Source organism: Pseudorca crassidens, chromosome 4 (assembly GCF_039906515.1).
Source record: "Pseudorca crassidens isolate mPseCra1 chromosome 4, mPseCra1.hap1, whole genome shotgun sequence".
In the NCBI taxonomy this organism is placed as follows: domain Eukaryota; kingdom Metazoa; phylum Chordata; class Mammalia; order Artiodactyla; family Delphinidae; genus Pseudorca; species Pseudorca crassidens.
In genome coordinates, this window is record NC_090299.1 from 119,826,078 (window position 1) to 119,850,223 (window position 24,146).

The 24,146-nt window shown below is 40.6% G+C and overlaps 1 protein-coding gene and 1 pseudogene across 1 annotated transcript in view; one reads left to right on the forward strand and one right to left on the reverse strand.

The window, feature by feature from the left end:
- Positions 1 to 15,758, forward strand: part of CPE (carboxypeptidase E) — a 108,946-nt gene extending 93,188 nt beyond the window's left edge. The window contains exons 6-9 of the mRNA XM_067736573.1: positions 5,342 to 5,481; positions 10,598 to 10,697; positions 13,239 to 13,357; positions 14,961 to 15,758. Coding sequence (XP_067592674.1) covers positions 5,342 to 5,481; positions 10,598 to 10,697; positions 13,239 to 13,357; positions 14,961 to 15,059 — 458 coding nt within the window. The 3' untranslated portion in view covers positions 15,060 to 15,758. The remainder of the gene's footprint in view (positions 1 to 5,341; positions 5,482 to 10,597; positions 10,698 to 13,238; positions 13,358 to 14,960) is intronic.
- A 7,449-nt stretch (positions 15,759 to 23,207) lies between these two features.
- On the reverse strand, positions 23,208 to 24,138 carry LOC137223901 (tetratricopeptide repeat protein 19, mitochondrial pseudogene; annotated as a pseudogene).
- Positions 24,139 to 24,146: the final 8 nt, after the last annotated feature.

The following is a 24,146-nucleotide window of genomic DNA, read 5'->3' on the forward strand; positions in this document are numbered from 1 at the left end:
TTGTGTAAATATACCACATCTTCATCCATTGATCTGTTGATGGACACTTAGGTTGCTTCCATATCTTGTCAATTGTAAATAATGCTGCTATGAACATTGGGGTGCATGTAACTTTTTGAATTAGTGTTTTTGTTTTTTTCGGATATATACTCAGGAGTGGAATTGTTGGGCTGTATGGTAGTTCTATTTTTGGTTTTTTCAGAAACCTTCAAAATGTTTTTCACACTGGCTGCACCAATTTAAATTCCCAACAACAGTGTTGGAGGGTTCCTTTTTCTCTGCATCGTTGTCAACATTTGTTATTTGTGTTATTTTTGATGATAACCATTCTGACAGGTGTGAGGTAATATCTCAGTTTTTTTTTTTTTTTTTTTTTTTTTGCGGTACGCGGCCCTGTCACTGCCGTAGCCTCTCCTGTTGTGGAGCACAGGCTCCGGACGTGCAGGCCCAGCGGACATGGCTTACGGGCCCAGCCGCTCTGCGGCATGTGGGATCTTCCCAGACCAGGACATGAATCCATGTTCCCCACATCGTCAGGTGGACTCTCAACCACTGTGCCACCAGGGAAGCCCTCAGTTTGGTTTTGATTTGCAATTCTCTGATGACTAACGATGTTGAGCATCTTTTCATGTGCCTTTAGGCCACCTGTGTGTCTTCTTTGGAAAAATGTCTATTCAGGTCTTCTGCCCATTATTTAATCAGGTTGTTTGGTTTTTTTTGATGTTGAGTTGTATAAGTTCCTTATGTATTTTGGATATTAACTCCTTATGCAATATATGATTTAAAAATACTTTCTCCCATTCCTTAAGTTGCCTTTTCATTTTGTTGACCATATCCTTTGCTGTGCAGAAGCTTTCAGTTTGATGCAGTCCCACTTATTAATTTTTGTTTTTGTTGCTTGTGCTTTTGGTATACCCAAAAAACTTTACTAAGACCAGTATTGGGAGCCTTGTCTCTGTTTTCTCCTAGGAGCTTTACAGTTCAGGTCTTGCATTTAAGCCTTTAATCCATTTGGAATTAATATAGGTGTATAGCATAAGATAAAAGTCCAATTTCATTCTTTTGCACATGTGTATCCAGTTTTCCCAAAACTTTTTTTTAAAGAGACTGTGTCTTATTCCCATTTAGTATTCTTGGCTCTATTGTCAAGTATTAGTTGAGTGTATATATCAGAGTTTATTTCTGGGCTCTTGATTCTATTACAGTGGTCTGTGCATCTGTTTTTATACCAGCACCATTACTGTTTTCATTATTTTAGCTTTGTAGTATAGTTTGAAATCAGGAAGTGTGATGCCTCCAGCTTTGTTCTTCTTTTTCAAGATTGCTTTGGCTAGTCATTGTCTTTTGTAGCTCTATATGAATCTTAGGATTGTTTTTTTTCCTCCATCTCTGTGAAAAATTCCATTGGAATTTTGATAGGGATTGTATTGAATCTATAGATAGCTTTGAGTGGTATGGACGTTTTAACAATATTAAATTTATGAACATTGGATATCTTTCCATTATCTTTGTATCTTCTTCAATTTCTTTTATCAATGTCTTATAGTTTTCAGTGTACAGCTCTTTCATCTCCTTGGTTAAATTTATTCCTAAGTATTTTATTGTTTTTGATGCTATTGTAAATGAGATTGATTTCTTTGTATGTTTTTTGGATAGTTTGTTATTAACATATAGAAATGCAACTTATCTTTGTATGATGATTTGGTATCCTGCAACTTTTATGAAATATTTTATTAGTCCCAACAGTTTTTTTTTCTTCGTGTGTGTGTGTTTGTGGAGTCTCTAGGGTTTTCTATACATAAGGTCGTATCGTTACAGACAGAGATAATTTTACTTCTTCCTTTCCAACTTGGATGTCTTTTATTTATTTTTCTTGCCTCATTTCTCTGTCTAGAACTTCTAGCACTATGTTGAATAGGAATGGTGAGAGTAGGCACCCTTGTCTTGTTCTTGATCTTAGAGAAAAAGCTTTAAATCTTTCACCATTGAGTATGATGTTAGCTGTGGTGTTGTCATATATGGACTTTATTATGTTAAGATATGTTCTTTTTATACCCAATCTGTTGAGGGTTTTTATCATGAAAAAATGCTGAATGTTTTCAAATGCTTTTTCTGCATATTTTGAGATGATGATATCATTTTTATCTTTCATTCTATTAATGCAGTATATTACATTTGTTGATTTGTGTATGTTGAACCATCCTTGCATCCTAGGGATAAATTTCACTTGATCATGGTATATGACTTTTTTTTTATGTACTGTTGAATTCAGTTTGCTAGTGTCTTGTTGAGAAATTTTGCATCTGTATTCATCATGATAATTAGCCTGTAATTTCTTTTCCCATAGTGTTCTTATCTGGCTTTGGAATCAGCATAATGCTGGACTTGTAAAAAAGAGTTTGGGAGTGTTCCCTCCTCCTCAGTTTTTTGGAAGAGTTTGATAAGGATTGGTGTTAATTCTTTAAGTGTTTGGTAGAATTCACCAGTGAAACCGTCTGACCCTGGGCCTTTCTTTTTCGGAAGTTTTTGATTACTGATCCAATCTCCTTACCAATAATTGGTCTGTTTTGATTTTCTATTTCTTCATGGTTCAGTCTGGGTAGGTTGTATGTTTCTGTGAATTTATCCATTTCTTCTAGGTTATCCAGTTGTTGGCTTATAATTGTTCACAGTAGTCTTTTATGATCCTTTGTATTTCTATGGTATTAGTTGAAATGTCTCCTCTTTATTTTCGGATTTTTTTGAGTCCCCTCTCTTTGTTTTCTTGTTAAGTCTAACTAAAGGTTTGTCTATTTTGTTTATCTTTTCAAAAACCAGCCCTTAGATTTGTTTATCTTTTCTATTGTTTTCCTGGCCTCTATTTAATTTATTTCTGCTTTGATCCTTATTATTTCCTTCCTTCTGCCAATTTTGCCCTTGGTTTGTTCATTTTCTAGTTTTTTGAAGTGTAGGAATAAATAAATTGTCTTTTTTCTTTTAAATGTAGGCATTTATCATAATAAACTTCTTTCTTAGGACTGCTTTTGCTGCATCTCATAAGTTTTGGCAGGTTGTGTTTCTGTTTTCATTTGTTCAAGATATTTTGGCTTCCCTTTGACCCACTGCTTGTTCAAGAGTGTGTTGTTTACTTTTCTACATGTTTGTGAATTTTTCAGTTTTACTCTTATGATTTCTAGTTTTGTACTACTGTGGTTGGAAAAGATACTTGGTGTGATTTCAGTCTACTTAAGTCTGCTGAGATTTGTTTTGTGACCTATCATATGATCTACCCTGGAGAATGTTTCATGTATGCTTGAGAAGAATGTTTATTCTGCAGCTGTTGGATGGTATGTTCTGTATGTCTGTTAGGTTCATATGGTATAAACTATAGTTCAAGGCCAGTGTTTCCTTACTGATACTCTGTCTGGATGATCTATTTATCCATTATTGGAAGTGGGGTACTGAAGTCCCCTACTAGTATTGTACTATTGTCATTTCTCCCTTCAGACCTGTTAGTATTTGCCTAATATATTTAGATGCTCCAATGTTGAGTGTTTATATATTTTTGATAGTTATATCCTTTGACGAATTGACCACTTTATCAAAATATAATGACCTTCTTTGTCTCTTGTTTCAGTTTTTGGCTTAAACTGTATTTTGTCTGAGATAAGTATCACTACCTCTCCTCTCTTTTGGTTTCCATAAGCATGGAGTATTTTTTGTCATCCCTTCAGTTTGAGCCTACATGTGTTCTTAAAGCTGAAGTGAGTTTCTTGTAGGTGCCATATAGTTGGGTCTTATTTTTTTATTTATTCAGCTACTCTATGCCTTTTTTTTTTTTGTGGTACTTGGGCCTCTCACTGCTGTGGCCTCTCCTGTTGTGGAGCACAGGCTCCGGACACGCAGGCCCAGCAGCCATGGCTCACGGGCCCAGCCGCTCCGCGGCATGTGGGATCTTCCAGGACTGGGGCACGAACCCATGTCCCCGGGGCAGCCTTTTGCCGCTCCATCAGGGCCCATATACATCTCTGCATGTGTCTTTTTGTGCACTCACACTTATGTATTTGGTTTTTTTTGTTTTTTTTTTTTGTGGTACGTGGTCCTCTCGCTGTTGTGGCCTCTCCCGTTGCGGAGCACAGGCTCCGGACGTGCAGGCTCAGTGACCATGGCTCACGGGCCCAGCCGCTCCGCGGCATGTGGGATCTTCCAGGACTGGGGCACGAACCCATGTCCCCTGCATCGGCAGGCGGACTCTCAACCACTGCGCCACCAGGGAAGCCCCACTCTATGCCTTTTGATTGGAGAATTTAATCTATTTACATTTAAAATATTGATAAGGACTTCCCATTTTATTGTTTTCTGTTTTGCAGTTCCCTTGTTCCTTTCTTCCCCTCTTGCTGTCTTTCTTTGTGAACTGATGATTTTCTGCAGTGGTAGGCTTTGATTCCTTTCTGTTTAGTTCTTTTTGCATCTACCATAGGATTTTGCTTTATGGTTACCATGAGGCTTAACATAAAACATCTTATAGCATAACAGTCCATTTTAAGCTGTCAACAACCTAACTTTGATTGCAAACAAAAACTTTACTCTTTTACCTCCTTCCCCCCACATTTTATGTTTTGATGTCACAATTTACATCCTACCATTTTGTGTATCTATGAACAAATTATTGTAGCTATTGTTATTTTTAATATTTTTAAACCTTTATACTAGAGTTAAGTGATTAATACACTACCATATTAAATCAGAATATTCTGAATCTGACTATATACTTACCTTTACCAGTGTGTTGTATATTTTTATATGTTTGCATATCACTAAATTAGGTCTCTTTGGCACTGAGCTGTGCCACCTTAGAGAAGGGGGTGATGCACACTCCCTTCAATGTGTCCAAGCTTGGATTTTTTTTTTCTCCAATGATGTGCTTTAACTTTTCCATTAGATTCCTGAACTTCCACAAAGGCACTCTGTTCATGAGTAATTGTCAAAATTGGTGTTCTTTGGGGAGGGAAGACAGTAGAAAACTCCTGTTTCACCATTTTAATGACGTCACTCTCAGTCTTCAAAGCTGATTCCAGCATTGTGGAATGTGGCTGATACTTGCTTTAGCACTGTAAAACAGCAATGTGTTACACTAAATGACTGCTTAAGAACCTGAGAGAGTTTGTGCTTGTGAGGTGGTAACTATTTCCCAAGTATGTTGTTCCATCGCTTATGGAAGGTGATTTCACTTGCGATTTCCCACAGTCTCCCCAAGATGCACTGGTTGGTACATATTTTACTTGGCCCTCAGCAGAGCAGTCTGTGTAGGGTTTTAGTCACCACATGCATATTTTGACTTTTCATTTCTTTTTTTTGGCAGGAATGCAAGATTTCAATTACCTCAGCAGCAACTGTTTTGAGATTACCGTGGAGCTTAGCTGTGAAAAGTTTCCACCTGAAGAGACTTTGAAGAGCTACTGGGAAGATAACAAAAACTCCCTCATTAGCTACATTCAGCAGGTAAACACAGTCTCTAGCATAAAATGGGAGATTTAAGAACATTTAAACCTGGAGTACAATAGTTTCCTAAGAGGATCCCAGCCTACAGGACTCCATCTGACCCAGAATGAGGATGCTGCGTTTGGAAAATGTGTCAGTAGTGATTCAAATAGGCTTTCATTTGTCATAGGTTTTGTGGTTCATGAATATTCACTGAGAACTGACTAAACTGGAGAGTTGTGGAGAAGTGAGGTGACACCCTACTTTCTTTCATATTGCACTAAGCAAGGGCAATCCTAGGATCCTCCTCCACCCTTATCACCTTGTCTCTCAGGCATCTGAGGCAGGACCAGAACTAGAATGAGGTAAGTGAGGCACCTGGGATGCAAATTTAAGGAGCCTTTCACTCTCAGGGTCATGCAGGTATAGGATGTGAGCATCTCCTTAAATTCTGTGCCCCACATGCCTAACTTGTCTCACCCTAGACTCAGCTGGATCCATTAGCATCTTCTACTCCCTCATCATCATCATCCCCGAATTAAAAATGAGGAATCAGAGGCACAGAGAAGTTAAACAGCCAGAATGTCTAGTTCCAGAATCACCATGCCATGTTGCCTCTCATGACATAAGCTTAGATCTTTACCAGAGAGTCACTGTACAGAATTTGGGGGAATCTCACAATGTGTCAGAATAAAATACCTACCTACTCAGACTTAACCCAGGCCAGTGCCCTGATAGCCCTAGCCCTCTGTACCAGGTAGACACTGGCACCAGGGGCAGTGCTGGTGGGAAAGACCTAAGGACTCTTTTCTTTGCCTGCAGTGCCTTGACAATTTCACATTCCATTCTGTATGCGGCCATTTACACCCAAAGTCAGGGAGAGTGATGTTAGTTTCACATGCTGGCAGGTAGTCCAGACTAATGTTTAAGCTAATTTAACATAAACAAATGCTGTTTGCATATATAGGTACATATAAACATATACACATGAACCCAGTGCATTAAAAAATGTAAAATCAGGGCTTCCCTGGTGGCGCAGTGGTTGAGAGTCCGCCTGCCGATGCAGGGGACGCGGGTTCGTGCCCTGGTCTGGGAAGAAACCACATGCCACGGAGCGCCTGGGCCCGTGAGCCATGGCCGCTGAGCCTGCGCGTCCAGAGCCTGTGCTCTGCAACAGGAGAGGCCACAACAGTGAGAGGCTCGCGTACCGCAAAAAAAAAAAAAAAAAAAAAAGTAAAATTAGCTTAAGAATTCTTTTACACATGTCACGTATACATATAATACCTTACCAAAAGGAATTATCATGGAATACATCCAATGATGACAGACAGTGATTAAAAAACACACATTACACAGGATTTTTTTAATCAGTGGGATCCTGCTGCATGTTAACATAAAAAGGCATTTTTCAACAACAAAACTAAGGATAATTAGCCATGTTGACCCTGGAACAAATGTAGTGGGTACCCCTGTAGAATGTCCTTTGAGGAGAGCTATATTTGGATGGACCTTTATTTATTTATTTTTTTTGCGGTACGCGGGCCTCTCACTGTATTGGCCTCTCCTGGTGGACACTGCGCCACCAGGGAAGCCCTGGATGGACCTTTTAAGAGCAAAATTTAAACATATAGTTTTAGGCAGAGGAAGTAAGATGGGCCAATTTGGTGTGTTCTTTGCCTAGGTATCAAAGAATGCCTCCTTAATACAATGCTTTTCATTTTATGTACATATTTTTTCAACAAAAATTAAGCTATTTTCATGTCCTAGGTACCCTGTGAGGTACTGGGGAGAGTGCCCTCAAGAAGGCTTTGTATTAGCGAGGTTCAGATATCAATACCTAATTACAAGAGAAGATGATAAATGCTAAAATAAAGAGCAGTGGCAGTACACAGAAGGGTCCCTAACCCAGTCCTGCCAGTTCAGAAAAGGCTTATTGGAGCTATGCTATAGGATTCCCTGTAGTCCATGTCAATAAGATTATTACCCTGTCAACAATTAAAAAACTAATTCAGCTGCTACTTAAGTTCTCTCTTAGTTCTTGAGAAAAAAATGCAATATAAAACAAAACCCAAATGTGCCATTGGAAAGAGGAGAATGCTTGTCATATTTATGGTGGCAGGTGCATTAATTCATCTAAAAGCTGTTACAATTTATGTAAGAATAAGCTGAAAAGAAGAGGGACCAGGTCATACAGTCCTGTTTTATGCCACTTGGAATGAGAACTTGATCTGTCCACAGATACCTGTGACCCACCCTGGCATGACATCAGTGTTATGGCGCAGACTATATAGAAGCAGTAAGAGTGGTATTTGCAGTGAGCTCACACAGCTTGCCTCGGAGGACACTCTAGTTTAGGGAATCAAAGGCTGGCGGAAGATCAGTGAAGACTGCCAGAAGTTCTGTGTTGAAATTTTCTTGACAATGGAACAATATGGTGGTGATTAATGATTGAACACCTGGGCCTAAAATCTAAGTGTGGACTAATTTTAGAACTCGTGGAAAGTAGGTGATTAGGGGATCCAATTCAGTAATTGGTTGAGAGGAAATCTCTTGCAGAGTTTTAAAGGAATGTTTGCAGGAACTGGAACTGTAAAGTTAATTAGGGTAAATAGTTTGCTAAGAAGAGCTCCCACACAACAGCTTTAGAACCATCTAGTTCTCAAAATTTCCAAAGAATTTTTCAAGAATGGTTCATGAGCACCTGCATCAGAATCATCTAGATTCTTGTTAAAAACGAGTTTCCTGTCCTAACACTGAATCACACTCCTAGCAGGGCAGGACCCCAGAGTCTCCATTTCAGCAAGCTCTCTGGGGGGGCATTTAAGTATTCGAGGATTTAAGGGCTATTGACATAACAGTTCTAGTAACAATGAAGAATATTCTGGATTTTTTTTTAAAGCCTTGGTTGATTGAAATGTCCTGGAATCTGGGGAGAGAGAATTATAGGAAGGACAAGTGTAGTAAAATAGCTTCCCCAGGTATGAGTGAAATTTGAACTTCTGGAATTTCTTTTGCAAAAGTCATAAAGTGACAGTATTTTCTAGTTTGCATTCCTGTGGAGTCGTGACAGCCTATAACACTTCAGTTGAGATTTATTCCTACAGTGGAAAATTTCAAACAGAAATATTGTGCTTCACAATTGGCATATCAGAGATAGACATTTACTTATTTAACTATTTGTTAATCACATACTGTAATTTAAGTCTTGGGTTGCAGAGGCAGAAAAAAGTAAAGTTATGAATATTAACTGGGTATATTTGTGCCTAATGTAGGTGCATTATATGTTTTTGAAATGATTGATTTATTTTCCAAAGATGAGGAAGTTTAAAACTTTCATTTCTTTAAGGTTTATAATATATCAGGATTATAGTGCCTCAAGATGAATAAATTCATCTCCACAATTTTTCAGATCCCAGTGACTTTTACCATGTGAATTTCATGCAGAAAGCTAACTTTTCTTGTTTCCAGTGGCTAAATTTCAGCCTCTTACAATTTTGGTTAGCTAATCCATAGGTAAGTCTTGGGGAAAAGTCTAAGAATGTCTTTTTGTTTTAAAAAAGTGTTTACTCTCCTCTCACTATACTGGTTGCCATTAAAATATTATTTATTATTACTGACAACATGTATAGCTTTTTACCATTGGTAAATTGCCTTTAGAGAAAAGAATTGTGTGTTACTTTTATAGAGTTTCAGAGGTTTTGCTTTTTTAAAAAATAGCAAATGGGGACTTCCCTGGTGGCGCAGTGGTTGAGAGTCTGCCTGCCGATGCAGGGGACACAGGTTCGTGCCCCGGTCTGGGAAGATCCCACATGCCGCAGAGCAGCTGGGCCCGTGAGCCATGGCTGCTGAGCCTGCACATGAGCCTGTGCTCTGCAACGGGAGAGGCCACAACAGTGAGAGGCCCGCATACCACAAAAAAAAAAAAAAAAAGCAAATGAAAAAAGAATTTGCTGATATCCAGGGCTATCTCTTTGATAAAACATTGTACCGCTGCCAAATTTATTCTCCAGTGACAAAGGGATACATGAGACTTATTCTACTTTCTGTAGGGAAATATTCAAATATCATCAATAGCAAAAGAAAATTCATTTTTTGGGGCCAGATGAGTGAGGAGCAACTGGAGCATTGGGGAGGGGGATGTTTTGTTAGGTAATCAAGCTTAATAGATTATCATTTGATATTTCAGAAGCAGTACCTTCTCAGAGACCTTAAGTGGCTCTCCGTCACTTCAAATACATACTGACTTAGTTGAATTATCATTTAAAAATAAAGCTGTTTCTGGGGCTTCCCTGGTGGCGCAGTGGTTGGGAGTCCACCTGCCGATGTAGGGGACGTGGTTCGTGCCCCAGTCCGGGAAGATCCCACATGCCGCGGAGCGGCTGGGCCCGTGAGCCATGGCTGCTGGGCCTGCGCGTCCGGAGCCTGTGCTCCGCAATGGGAGGGGCCACAGCAGTGAGAGGCCCGCGTACCGCAAAAAAAAAAATAATAAAAATAAAAAGAAAATAAAGCTGTTTCTGTAGTTTGCATTGCAGTAGTTAGTTGATGACAGCAACTTAATTCACGGGCTTGTCTCAATAAAAACTCTTCCATGTTATTTCTAAACCCAGTTTTCAGTTAGTAAGTTCACTGACCTTTCATGTACTGATTATCAACCAAAATGATATTATTAATTGGTTTAATGCAAAAGTATTCACAGTGTATATCCTTTTATCTAGAAGTAAAAAGTATTGAAGGGCTGTAATGTGGTTATCTTTTTAACTGACAGCTGCCATATAAAGTATACGCAAGTGACCAAATTTAAAATAGAGAGAAAACAATGAAATGTGCTAAGACCAGAACTGTTTTACACATTGACAGACCTTTTTGTTTTGTTTTTGTTTTGGTGGTTTGGAAGGTACTTCAAAGTCTTCTTTGACTCAGAACAAGATATCAGTTTTCAGGGGATTACTTCTCATTTGTCTGCTTGCAGAAAAGCAGAGTAAAGAGTACACAGAAAATTCAGTGGCTTTTTTTAGCTTGTTTTGATTCTTAAACAGTGGGGATCTGCAGTATTTTGCTAGAAAATAAGATGTTTGATTGAAGCATGTTTTTAGGTCGTTTCTAATACAGATTTTTTGGTTATTCTTGACCATCACAGATACACCGAGGGGTTAAAGGATTTGTCCGAGACCTTCAGGGTAACCCAATTGCCAATGCAACCATCTCCGTGGAAGGAATAGACCATGATGTCACATCTGGTGGGTGTTCTCTGCCGTGATCGGAGGCTCTAGTATTGCACACGAGAGCGTGGTTACTTCTTAGCATAGTTATACTTCTTACACTGTTCTAAGCAAAGCAATTAAATGCGTCATGTCTCTTTACCCCCTCTCTCCCCCCAGCTTTGATCTAGTTAAATTTTTTCTGGGGAGCAGGTCAAGCAATTACTTAGGATGGCTGCTGCGCTTAGAAATTGGGGTGCAGCAGGTGGCGCCCTTTCCTCAGCTGTCTCACCCCAGAGCTGTGAGGTGGGGCCATCTTCGGGAGTCTCTGCAGTTGTCGAGGCAAAGGAAGATGAACCAGCTGGAATTAAAATACTGATCTCTTCTAAGAAGAAGTACTAATGAGCTGTTAATTGGTGAACCTCAGGAGGGAGCAGAAGAGTAGGAAGGACGGTAACTGCCAGTGTATTGTGTGTCTAGGATTTCCCATCCATTTCTTCATTTAATCTGTATCATAAATCCAGATGTATTCAAGGCTGAACAGGATGTTACAGGATTGAGGTTGATGTTAGTTATTTCTAAGTTTAAAGCCTCATTTCCATTTTCCTACTTTGGGGAAAATGATGTATTTTCCTGGCAAACCTACCTACTCCTGTTAATAAATATCTATCCAGCTCGTTTTAGTGTAACTCTCATTTGTTGGGATCTTTTCAACAACAACAATATCTTTTTAGCTATAAACTCTACATGTTTGTAGACCTTAGCATTAATGAACCTTTAGTGCCCAAACATCCTATGCCATTACCTATTTCTTAACCTCCACATTTATAACGTGTATTTTTAAAATTCTGAAGATTTGTTCTCTAAAACTCCATTTATTTATTCATTAAACAATACTTATCAACACCCCATGAAGTGCCAGCCCAGCTTCCAGACCAATATGCCAGAACCTGTGCCAAGTTATTGCTCCCTTCGCCCCCAGGGAGGGGCTCCTGAAGGACCCAGGCCATGTCCCCTGTGGCCACAAGTAACTGCTTCTGTTAACTCTAGCATAACATACAAACATTATTTTCTCTGCATTCCAGCTGTGAAAAATTTAGAAAAATCTGGACGTTGGGAATAATTATAGGTAGAAAGGAATGAAATCTGAGGAGTGGGCTCTGGGACACTGCAGCTTTTCTAGGGCAGGGTGAGGTAGTAGGGAGGGATGAACAACGGGGTCTAAGGTGGAGAGAAAACCCAGTGCCTTGTTCAGGAAGGCTGGAATGTTTCAGGAGGGAGAGAGTGTGAAAAGTGTCAGGAATGAGGCAGAGTGGAGAATCTTGTGGATAAGGCAGAGTGGAGAGTCTTGATGAGTCTATTTCCATGGACCAGCGGAGCCCGATTGGGGAGGGTCTAAGGAGAGAGGAGGAGACACATTTGAAATGAAGAGTAGACAAGTCTTTCCAGAGATTTTGCTGTAAAGCAAAGAAGATAAATGAGGCACTAGCTGAAAGGAGATGTAGAGTCCAGAGGTAGAATGGAAGAGATGGTGATGGGGGTTTATTTTTTTCTGATGGTTTCCATATTCACAATGAAATACAATGTGAAGCATCAACAGAGAGTGAGGATGAAGAGGATGCTTTACAGGTGTTAGGAAAAGGGAGACTGTCCACTAGGTCCTCGGTATTCAGAGTATGACCCCTACCAGCAGCTGAATTCAACATCACCTGGAGCTGGTCAGAAATGCAGAAGCTCAGGTCTCATCCCAGAGCTAATGAATTAGAATTTGTACTTTACTGTTTCCCAGGTGATTGATGCACACTAATCTAGGAAATGGGAGAGTGAAAGGGCTTGGGAGGAAGACAGGGCAGGACCAGGGCCTGTGGAAGGCTGGTGTTTGTGGACAGGAGACAGCCCAGCTTGAGTATGTGTTTTCCCCAGCCCCTCACAGCCACAGGGGCAGGCAGACAGTAGAGGAGGTGGGTGTTACTCAGCGCTGGTGTTTTGCCAGGCCTATAAGCAGGTGGGGAACAGCACATAGGTTGAAGGATATGTGTATCGTTGACTGGAGTGCCCAGGAACCTAAGCTGCTCAAGGAGAAGACGGGGGTGTGAGGGGAGGAATGGGAACAGAAGTCCTCTGGAGGGCTGATTGTAAATGCAGTTCCTAGAAGGCAGCCAGACCAACTATTCTGAGTCTTTAGAAATTTAAATTTCTAACAAGTCCCTGAGGGTTTCTGACGAGGTGCCTTCAGCCACACTTTCTGAGACTGACCTAGACTCGGCAAGAATCAAAACATGGTTCCAGATGGTGGGATCCCACTGCTTGGGGACTTGATATATCTGTTAACCTGTGTTACTCCTGACATGATTATGATGATTCATCATATTAGAAGATTTATTAGATAACTTAACACTAATGTCTGTAAAATTGCTGTAAGTAACGATGCCCTCTAGAGAGTGTCATGCTCTTTTCAATGGAATTTCATTAAATTCAGTAAACATCTACTTTTTAAACAGGGAATCAAAATTGAACTTAGATGGCATAACTATGCATTTCATATATGTGCCTGTGACTTGAAATTTTGTTGCCCTGCAGCAAAGGATGGTGATTACTGGAGACTGCTTGTTCCTGGAAACTATAAAGTTACAGCCTCGGCACCAGGCTATCTGGCGATAACAAAGAAAGTGGCAGTTCCTTACAGCCCCGCTGTCAGGGTAAGTGATCGTGATAATAGCTAAAATGTATTAAGCACTTACCATGGGTCAGGCATGTTTAAGTGATTATATTTAGCTCTCATAATAATTCTGTGAGATAGAAGCCATTATTATCCTGTTATCCATCTGTTAAAAGATGAGAAAACTGAGGCCTAGCAAAGTTAAGTGACTTGCCCAAGGGCTCAGTGATTGATTTAACACCACTCAGTGTGAAGCTCTATTACCATTTCTCAGTTTTTGAAGAGATCCACCAGAAAATCAAATAAAACCTTAAAAAAATGAAGCTTTTATTTGCTGACCTTGATTTCAATCTCAATAATATTCTGTTCAATTTATCTTTTTATCCCTAGCACCTAGTATAATACCTTACTCAATAAGTATTTGGAAAAATAAATTAGGCCTGCAAGGTAAATTTAGGCATTAACTAAACATTTATTAAGCACACACTATGAGCAAGGCCCTCTATGCTAAGAACTATCAAGAATGATACCTATTTAAGTAAATACCATTTATTTTACTAGGAAGGTGGTGGTGATAAGACCAAAACTCCTTTAGAGAAGGATTTTACTATTGTCCTTGTATTACATTTACTATGGAATGGCCTACAGAGTTTCCAATTAAAAAGCTTGAAAAGAATTTATTGTGTTTTTGTCTATGTCCCCAAAGTTTGGAGTATAAATGCTTGGTTTTGCAAACTAAATATCCTGAGTTTTTAACTGTTGCTTTGGTTTCGATTGTGTGTATGTATATATTAGGCTGGATATGTATTAAAATCAGGAGGTAAATTTGGGCAAATAAAACCTGGACAAAGGTAGCTCCAGAGCCAGGTTGTAAAAGGTTCAACTATTTTGACCCTTAGCCTTTCTAGCCCATGTTGAGTTCAAGGAGGTATGAGTAGTCACTTTCTTAAATAACCACAGGCTCAAGTGGCCAGATCAAAGAACTCTTAGATCCATGTGGAATGGGGCATGACTATCTCCTGGGCCCGGGGAGGACTGGGGTTTGGAGCTGCGTATTTTGAATAGTCCTTTGTGCAGAAGTGTATGAATTCTCCATAGACCTGATGAGGATGCCCAGTTCATAGGAGAGTTGAGTTCCTGGACTACTGGCCTTCGTGGTGGTTTGGAGATGTGTGTATTTCCATCAGTTTTTTTTAGCAGACTCAAGGTTCTAGAAAGCAGAACCTTGTGGTTTGGAACACCAGGACACTGAACTGCATTCTTCCATATTTCCCCAGCTTTTAGGAGAAACTTTAAGGTTGGCAGGAGAAGCTCACTGAATAGTCAAAGGCAGAAAACTAATTATAAGTTACAACTTTTTATGGGGGAAAAACTGCCTTTAAACAATCTGCCTCTAAATAATCTGCTTTCCAATAATTCTAGAAAGCTATTAGATCAAAGCACATTTGAAACATAATGGCTTTTGATATTCTTTTTCCCTAAAAGTGTCTTGTTGCTTATCATGAGAGGTTTTTTAGGGTATATTTTAATTCAGGTGGCTGGATTGAGCTTATTTTAATAAACTCTAAACCTGCTGTTCTTTTCTCAGTTTTTAAAAGTACGTAATCAGTTTGATAACAATATACCCTTATTTTCTCCTTTAGGTTGATTTTGAACTGGAGTCATTTTCTGAAAGGAAAGAAGAAGAGAAGGAAGAATTAATGGAATGGTGGAAGATGATGTCAGAAACTTTAAATTTTTAAAAAGCCTTCTAATTAACTGCTTTTAATCTATATAATGTAGTATGATGTAATATGGCCATTTTCTTTTAGATTTTGTGCAGTTAATATTTAACATTGATTTATTTTTTAATCATTTAAATATTAATAGGCATTACTTAAAATAGACTCAAGTAAAAATATAAGAACTTGGTCTATAATGTTCATTTTCCTACATATAAGACACAGAGGACCATAGAAGAGATTTAAGTGATTTTGCCATTTTAGGTGTAGATGCAATAGTCCATGTATTATTTGCAATACAGAACTTTTTGAGTAATTCTAGATTTTAAAAGTTAGTGAGTCCTTTTAATGTAATTGGTGACAATGTCACATAATGAATGCCATCGGAAAGGTCAACAGCTATAGCTTGAGTTGTGAGCACTCTACTGCAAGACTTAAACCAGACCTGTGTAAATTGTCATTGTCTCTTGTGCTGACTAGCTATATAAGCATGATCTCGTTAATGCATTCTTGATGGGAAGAAAATGTAAACGTTTAGCAAGAGGTTTTATGAAAGGAATGGAAATTGACTTCTTGGTTGTACATATCGGGGCAATACTGTTATATTATTCAGCTGGCTAACACTGCTTCACAGTGTAGGGTTTCTTTTGGTTGTTGATTGTCCCAGAATTGCATTCTGAATGATTAAATATTAAAAAATCCCTATGGTATATATTTTAATTCTCTATGATTTTTGGTCTAGAGTTGTGGTCTTGTGATAAAAAACATATGTATTCCCTTGAGAGTGGCCTCTCATTGGTTCATCCTGTATATTTTTAAATTTATTAAGTGACTGTTGTATGCCAAGCACAGTGCAAGCTCTGTGTATATTATTTTGGTGGACAAAAGGTTCTGATTCCATGGATCTTATGGACCAGCTGTGGACATAGACTTTAAATAAATATACACACAAATGAATATGTAATTAAGCATTGTGATGAGTAAAGTGACAGGAAAGACTAGTGTGTGGAGAAAGAGAATGTCAGCACAACTTAATTTAGAGTGGATGAGGGGATTCAGGGATGGCCTCCCAATGCGTGTAAGCCCAGACCTAGGCTATGAGTAGGTGTGAGCAATGCAGAGTTACTGAGTGTAGGGGTGCGTGTGTGTGTGCATAGTGGTGGTGGTATGGTTGAGCAATGCTCCAGGTACAGGTTTTTGATTAAATAGTGCTAACCATTGTAATAATAGACCCCCAAATATATACTGGCTTAAACACAATAGAAGTGTATTTCTTACTCAGGTACCTGTACTGGGCAGAAGACAGAAAGATGAGATAGCTTTTCTCCACGCAGTCATTCTGAGTCTCTTTCTGACAGATGATCTTCCGTCTTCTACATGTGGCTGCGAGAGTTGCCTGGTGGTCATCTCCATTGCAGCCAATGGGAAAGGGGAAAGAGCACGGAGGAGCATGTAGGGGATGTCTGTATGGGCCAGGCCTGGAAGAGGTATACGTGACTTATGATCACATCATATTGTCTAGAATTGTATCCTCTGGCTATAATGACTGCAAAGGAGTCTGGGAAATATAGTCTAGCAGCACACCTAGGTAGGTGAAGAGAATATGATCTTTGGTGAGCATGTAACAGCCTCTGCCAGATAGAAGGAAGAGTAGGTGAAGATGCATTAGGGTAGGAAAGAACATGGCTTGCTGGAGGACTAGGAAAAGGACAGAATGACTGGAGCAGAGATGTGGGAGGTGGGAAGTAAAGGCCAGGAAAGTTGACAGGTACAAAATCATGCAGGACCTTATGGACCAGAATTGAGGATTCTGTTTTTAGAATCACTGAATGGTCTGAAGCTAGGAAAGGACATGATCTAATTTAAGTTTTAAAGGTCGTTCTTGCCACTGTGTCCAGAGTAGAAGCAAGAGTAGAGACTAGTCAGGAAGCTATTGCAGGGCCCAGAATAGTGGCGACTTGGATCAGGTTGTGGCAGTAGAGATGAGAAGATGTGCGTGGTTTGTGATGTATTTCAGAGGTGGAATTGACAGGCCTTGGTGAGACATTGGATGTGGGCGATGAGGAGGCAGGTGTCACAGATGACATCATGTTTCTAACTTGACCAAATGGGTACATGGCATGTGGCATATTGGAGAAGCAGCAGATTGCAAAGGTGAGAAGAAAAAATTCCAGTATAGGAAATGTTAAGCTTGAGATGCCTGTGCTTGTGATATATACAAATGGAGGTGTTGCTTGTATGGCTGCATAGTCTATGTGTGAAGCTCTAAAACAGGCCTGGGATTGGAAATAGAGATTTGACAGTAGTTGACATATAAATAAGGTGCTATATTATTTAATTATCCGAACCAGGGCATATTTGAGAATGAAAGGGGCACAACTAATTTTGGCAGGATGGCAAGTACAATTCAGAGCTGCCAGGGGCAACTTGGGAGTAGGCTTACCTACCTGTAGATGGTATTTAAAGTCATGAGAATGTATAAGATCCTCTAGGAAGAGCCCATAGAGTTAGAAGGAAAATAGGATCCGGACTGATCTCTGAGGAACTTCAGAATTCTGCTCCCTGTGTTTCATCTCAGACAGGATAAGCTAGGCTATGCTGCAGTAAGAAGCAAAACCCTAAATCTTAGTGGTTTAACTTAGTAATTTCATGAAATGCCTATAGGTCCCTGTAACTTTCCAGGAAAGTTGTCCTGCAGCATGTAGTGACGCACCAGGAATGTTTCAGGCTCTGCTGTGGCTCTGCTGTCTCAACATAAAGTTTCCTTAGTCTCTTGTCTTAGATGCAGGGACAGATACCTGGAGTCACTTCCGTCCACAGCTTATTGACAAGACCTCGGCGCTTAGCCTCGTTGAACCAGAGCATTTGGTGAGCAACACTGTCACCACCTTAGTCTTTCCTTCTGGCCACCAACATACCTTTGCTCTTCTTTTTCCAAATATAGATTTCACCTAGCTCCTCCACAGGGGAGGCAGCTTAAAGTCACAGCAAATCAAGGCTTTGAGCTTCAGGTTTGGGATTTTTGAGGAGTCCCATGATAGCCTCTGTATGAGGTCTGCATATGGTCACTCTTGCTCCAGAAACTTGTGAACTAAAAAGAGAGGTTCTTTGCATCCCTCACACCCAACACACAGTGACAGAACAGAGTCAACACTCCATTCAGAATGGTAAGGAGTAAGAGGTGCCCAGCATTCACTGATCTGCAGCAATTCTGAAATCTTGCTGAACAGATATTTTATAGGCCTCCTCTTCAGGGGATGAAGAATGTTCCTGGATTCAGAATTGATTCTACGCTCTGGGAAGCACTTCCTTCCTCATTGTTCCCCGTGGCCATGGCCTTGCCTTCTTGAACGTCTCTCTGATTCACTCAAGACCTAGGTTGACAGAGGCCCCAGGTCACTGCAGCAGTGGGTAAGAGAGACCCAAGAACCAAGAACAGACTTGCCTTAGGCTGCAGGTGACACGTCAGCCCTGCTCACAATTCACTGGGCAGGACTAGACACATGGCCTTGCCTAACTGAACAGGATGCAGGAAATACTGGGGGGCAAGTAGAATTTTGGCCTCTGCCACAGGGCCATGCAGACAAATCCACCACTCATTTAGCAGTTGGAAGGAAGATGTTAATTTCACATAGTTCTACCCTTACAGCAATTTGTGATTATGATACAGGGTTTCAAAGGTCCGAACTATCCTGGTCATGGTGTCAACATGCTCAGATTTTATCTGATGAGGAGTCTAGAATTGAGTGTTGTTGAGAAGGACTCTCCTTTCATTTGGTTAACGTTTCTATGTTGAAGGACCCCTACTGGAATGAGACTCTTGGCCTCTAGTCCATCCCTCACTCACTGTTTCCTACAGAGAAGCCAGCCACTCACTTGTTAGGTGATGACTGGTGAGCTAATTGGGTGGAACAAATCTATTAATATAAAAGGACAGTAATCTTCCCTTACCCTCCCTTCCCTGCCCCAGGCAGAGGCAGCTCCAGACTCTCCCCCAGTCACTGAGGGAGGCTTTGTGTGTGTGGGCGGTGCTGGGATGCAGGAAGGGCTTGTAGGGTACAGTATTAATAGGCTCTTTTGTCCACAGATCTAAGGTCACTTTCTCCAATCAGTTTATCAGTAATAAAGCTGACAGTTTAACCTGTTGGTCTCCTGTGTCTTATTTTTTGGCTGGTTCTGAACTCAGGAATGGAAGAATCCCTAAAACCTTTAAGAGATATAAATAATATGTTAGGTGTAGTGCTTTTTTTTTTTTTTTCAAAAGTGAAATGGGACCAGCACCTCTTGCATTCTGAATATTGTACTTCTCTTATCTCTAGGATGATACTTACCTTTTTTGGAGGTTATGTTGCATTGTTGCCTCACATAAATTTGGCATAAATGTAAACTCTGAACTAAGGGTTTTGATTTGGTTTGAAACTGCAGGTTAGAGCAGACAAGAACATGGGGGATATGAGAGCTGAGCGTTAAGCAGATCGGACTGTGAACAAGACCAAATTTTTTTAGGTAACGAAAATCAGAAAGGGAGAAGACTGGGCAGTTGATTTTAATGAGATAATGAACATATTTGAACTTTTTTGTCCCTCATTGACAAATCAGACATTACTATGGAAGGAATAGCTAATGTCAACTCACATTTTGATTTTCAATTCTTCACATAAACAAAGATAAACTTGTGGAAGGGGAACTATGAACTTCGATATTCATATTTTATTTATACAACCTCTGAAATCTTTCAACAATTTGGTGTTGTGGGAGAGTAAAAACCCATCATTTGTTCCAACATACGACTCAACTTGTCTTTTCAAAATTCTCATGAGGATTGTCTTCTGTGGCGGGATTGGATGGCGTTTGGGGTATCTGCCTCAGGAAAGTCTGACAGAATAATGCTGACTTTCAGGTCTCACTTTATGTCTGCACTACTTCCTGCTTTTGCTGTTCTTAGGTAAATATCATTCTAGGTACTTATGAATGTTCTGATTCTTTATTTCTTTCTACTAGACAACCAACTCAGTTATAACTTGAGTTTGTAGCATAGTGTAGTACATACCTTTAGTTTCATGTGATTAATTTAAATCATTGCAAATTCCCTGAGAATCAGTGTTTTTAAAAACAAGCAAAACTTAGTTGGGTTAAGGGTCCTCAGTGCAACCCAGGCAGATATTGAAATATTCTGCAATGGCTGAGAAAAGAAAAATCAACTTATGAAGCTTCTAGGAAATGTTTATGATGCCAGGGGCCACAAGGCTGGTTTTGTATTGCTCTACTTTTTTCTGCCTCTTCTAGTTTTTAAACTATCTTAGCTCTTTTTCCCCTTTCCCTTCCTTTTCCTTTTTCCATTCTTCTCTTTTGATGTTTCATTCATCAGTTACCAAATGCTCATCCTGTGGTCTCTCCCAGAGAGCCAAATAGCATATCTCCATGGTCCATGGCCATGGCCATGGTCATCATCATTACATCACTAGCGTCCTCACCACTACTGAGCATGTATTTGTGCCACACTCTGTGCCAGGCACTTTGAAATGCCATTTTTGAAACCCACTGCAGCACTGAAAGATAGAAGTGTCGCAGCATTTCTATTTAACAGATGAAGAAACAGATGCAGAACTTAAATTCCTTACCTCATGCAGCTGGTAAATGGCAGACCAACATTAAAACTCCTAATTGCTTGACCCTGAGCCTGTCCTGTTACCTCATTTCTCTAGCATGACCCAGAAAGAGTTGTATTCTTGATTAAACATATTGTTTTATTCTTTTGATTACTTCACATATGCTGATTGCTATGCTTAGGGTTTCTGGGGAGTATTTATTACCTACTCTGAAAGAAACCCTTTAAAGATAATTTTAAAACATTTTGCAAATAAATACAATAAGGTCCTGTTTTATAGTTTCTTGCTACATGGAATTAGTATGAATCAGTTCGTTCCATCAAGTACCCTGTGGACATGGTGATGTTTGGCCCTGACATGAATGCCGTAGAGAGATGCATTTCAGGATTTACTAGGACATGTCAGTAACTGACAGCAAAGCAGGGCCGGTGAGGAAAGGAGAGCTTGGCACCACTACTGCCCCCTATTGCCCCCTTCCTCTGAGGAGGCAGGGATTCCTGGGCAGCTGACCAACTGCAGGCTCTGGTTGCAGAAGTTGTCTGTCTTGAGGTTGTAGTCAGGACAAGCTACAGCAGGAGTGGATGGGAGGGTATAAAATGAAATGCTAAGGGCCCTAAAATCCAGTAGAAATTGATGTAGACAACACTTCAATAATGGGATGAAGGGATCAAGACCCTTAGTGTTAAGGCTGCTCTCCATGCAGAGAGAGGCTTCTGCTCGTGGACAAAGTTCCCAGTCGGTTTACAATTCTAGGAGGAAAGCTGGCAAAGGGGGCACCTCCGATGCACATATTAAATGAATTAATGTGTGTAATGCATTTTGAAAACTGCCTGGCATGTAGCAAGTGCTCAAGAATGTAATTATTGCTATTATTATTCAACGATGTGTTATTATTACTCAAAGATGTGTTGTTATTTGTATTACTACTGCTGTTATTGCAAGGTAGGTTATGAGATTTGGTGCTGAAAAACTGGGACCATGGAAGAAACCCGGGTAAAAGACCCACAGGTGGGACCAGTGCTTGGAAATGAGGTGAAAACCTAGTTATCAGAACTGCAATGGTGTAATATCGAGATGGAGATAAGACTCTTGGAGCTGTTTAAATATCCCTCTGTTAGATCAGGATCAGTCCAGGCAGCTGAAGTTGACTTGAGTCTGATGGTGGTACCAGTGGGCAGAAAAGGGAAAAAGATGGGGGCCTCATGCAAAAGGGTCTTCTTCCTTTTGTTTTATTTTATTGTAGAGTGTCTAGTTTATTATGAAAGGGTTCTCCCAGTATGTACACAGGAACCCAACTATAAGTTTATCCTGCCCACCCCACCCCCACCGGCATACCAGCAGCAACAGGGTTCCTTCGTGGTACCTAGAAGAACCGCAGAACTGCTGGGGTGAAAACATCATCGATGTTTTAAAGTACCTGTGAAACAGATGAAATGTTTAAAGTGTTTTTAAAGTACCCTGTGTTGTGTACTTTGCACACTCTGAGGCAGTGTGATAAGGCTCTCAACACAGCGGCCTATCCAGGTAAGGTCATCCACCAGATGCCTTCTTCCAGGGCTAAGAGAGACTCTCACTACACACGAGGATACTGAGACCCAAACTCCAAAAGCCAGAGCTAGGGTCCAGGGCACTGGTTCTTCTACAGCACCAGCGAGACACATCAGAATGACTGGGAAGCTTTCAACACTACACCTACAGGGCCCCACTCGGAGTCAGAGGGTTTGGAGACACTGTGACCAGGTGCAGAGGAGTGAATGCTCAGAGAGCAGGGATGCAGGGCGTCATCATTCCTTGCCCTCCTTTTTTCACAGTTGTATATAACCAGATACATACAAAAACATACAGTTCACTTTTATTTATAATCAAATGGGCACTATGCTTTCAAGTGCCTAATTCCCACTTTAAAACTTCATGCTGTGGCACAGGGATATTGGCTCGGTGCTTTGTGACCGCCTGGAGGGGTGGGATAGGGAGGGTGGGAGGGAGGGAGATGCAAGAGGGAAGAGATATGGGAACATATGTATATGTATAACTGATTCACTTTGTTATAAAGCAGAAACTAACACACCATTGTAAAGCAATTATACCCCAATAAAGATGTTAAAAAAATAAATCAACTATATTTCAATAAAAAATTAAAATAAAATTCTAAAAAAAAAAACAAAACTTCATGCTGGATGCTGGTGGCAAGCCAAGATACTACTTTTTTATGCATTAAATCCCACACTGGGCTTCAGGAGGTAGACTATAAGAGAAAATAATTCACCGTCATCCCCCTTTGCCATGAGACCGGTAGCTCTGTTCTGCCAGGTATTGATAAGAGAAGGCAGCAAATTGGTGGACAAAACTCTTGTGGGAGAGACGCCTGGCTGGCTGAAATGCCGGATCCCACCCCAGAGGTAAACTGGCCCCTCTTAATCCAGAGTTATTCTCGGACCAGCATGGACAGCACCTAACCAACCATCTGCTACAATGAAAAGCATTAATTGACACCCATCCCTAGAAGCAAAATCAGGTGGGGGTGAAAGTTTTCTTTGCAAAACAAACGTGGCCGTGTATACAGCTTATCCTCCAGCAAGGCTAAGTTGAGGGGACTTGAGTATCAAGGGTAAGGAATTTAAGCCATTGATCAGGGTGCCACTGGGACTAGAAAAAGAGGTGTTACTATAAATTCCCTACAACAAAAAGAGGTCTAGAGCTTAATAAGGTTATGATATAGGTCTCCTTTTTCTTGACATCTCAGCCAGTTCTTCCCTGATGTGCTGCAGAGAAACCTCATCTCTTTTCAGCTTTGCTCGCTTCAGTGCTTCCTGGTAGATCTCTTCTGCTTGTGCATATCGTTCTCTGTGCATCAGGATCGCAGTTAGATTCCTGAGCAGTACGTGGAGCTCAGGGTGCCCCACCTGTCTCGCCAGGTCTGATGCCCTCTGCGCGTGAACACAGGCCTCATCGGAGCGGCCCTGTGCATCCAGGGTGGTGGCCAGGTCACTCAGCAGCACGATGGTCTGTGGGTGTCTTTCTCCTAGTATTTCTTCAGAAATCTGCAAAGCTTTTTCATTCATCCTTTGTGCCTGTGATGGCTGCTTGGAGAACAGAAGGTAGCGGGCATGGGTGTCCAGGCACGTGCCCAAGAGGAGGTGGGTGTTGGCTTTCTCTTCCACTGACAAAGTGTCTTCTGATAATTCCTTTTCTCTTTCAATTTTTTCCTCTAGAGTTGAAATGCAGAATTCATAACCAACAAGAGCCAATTCCTGTCTATTCTGAGCAGCATAAATAGTGGCCAGCTTTAGAGAGATTTCTATTATTGCATTGTCTTCCTGTTCCATGGCCCTTCCAAGCAGGTAACTCATTGTTGGTTTAAAAAGTTTTCCCACCCAATCGTAAGTGTAAGTGATGGCCTTCTTGTTATCACTCTTATAGGCAAGATGAAGAGCATCACGCAAAATTAGCTCTGCCTCTGCTGGCTCATCTTTCATGATGCACAGCTGCCAGCAGTGGC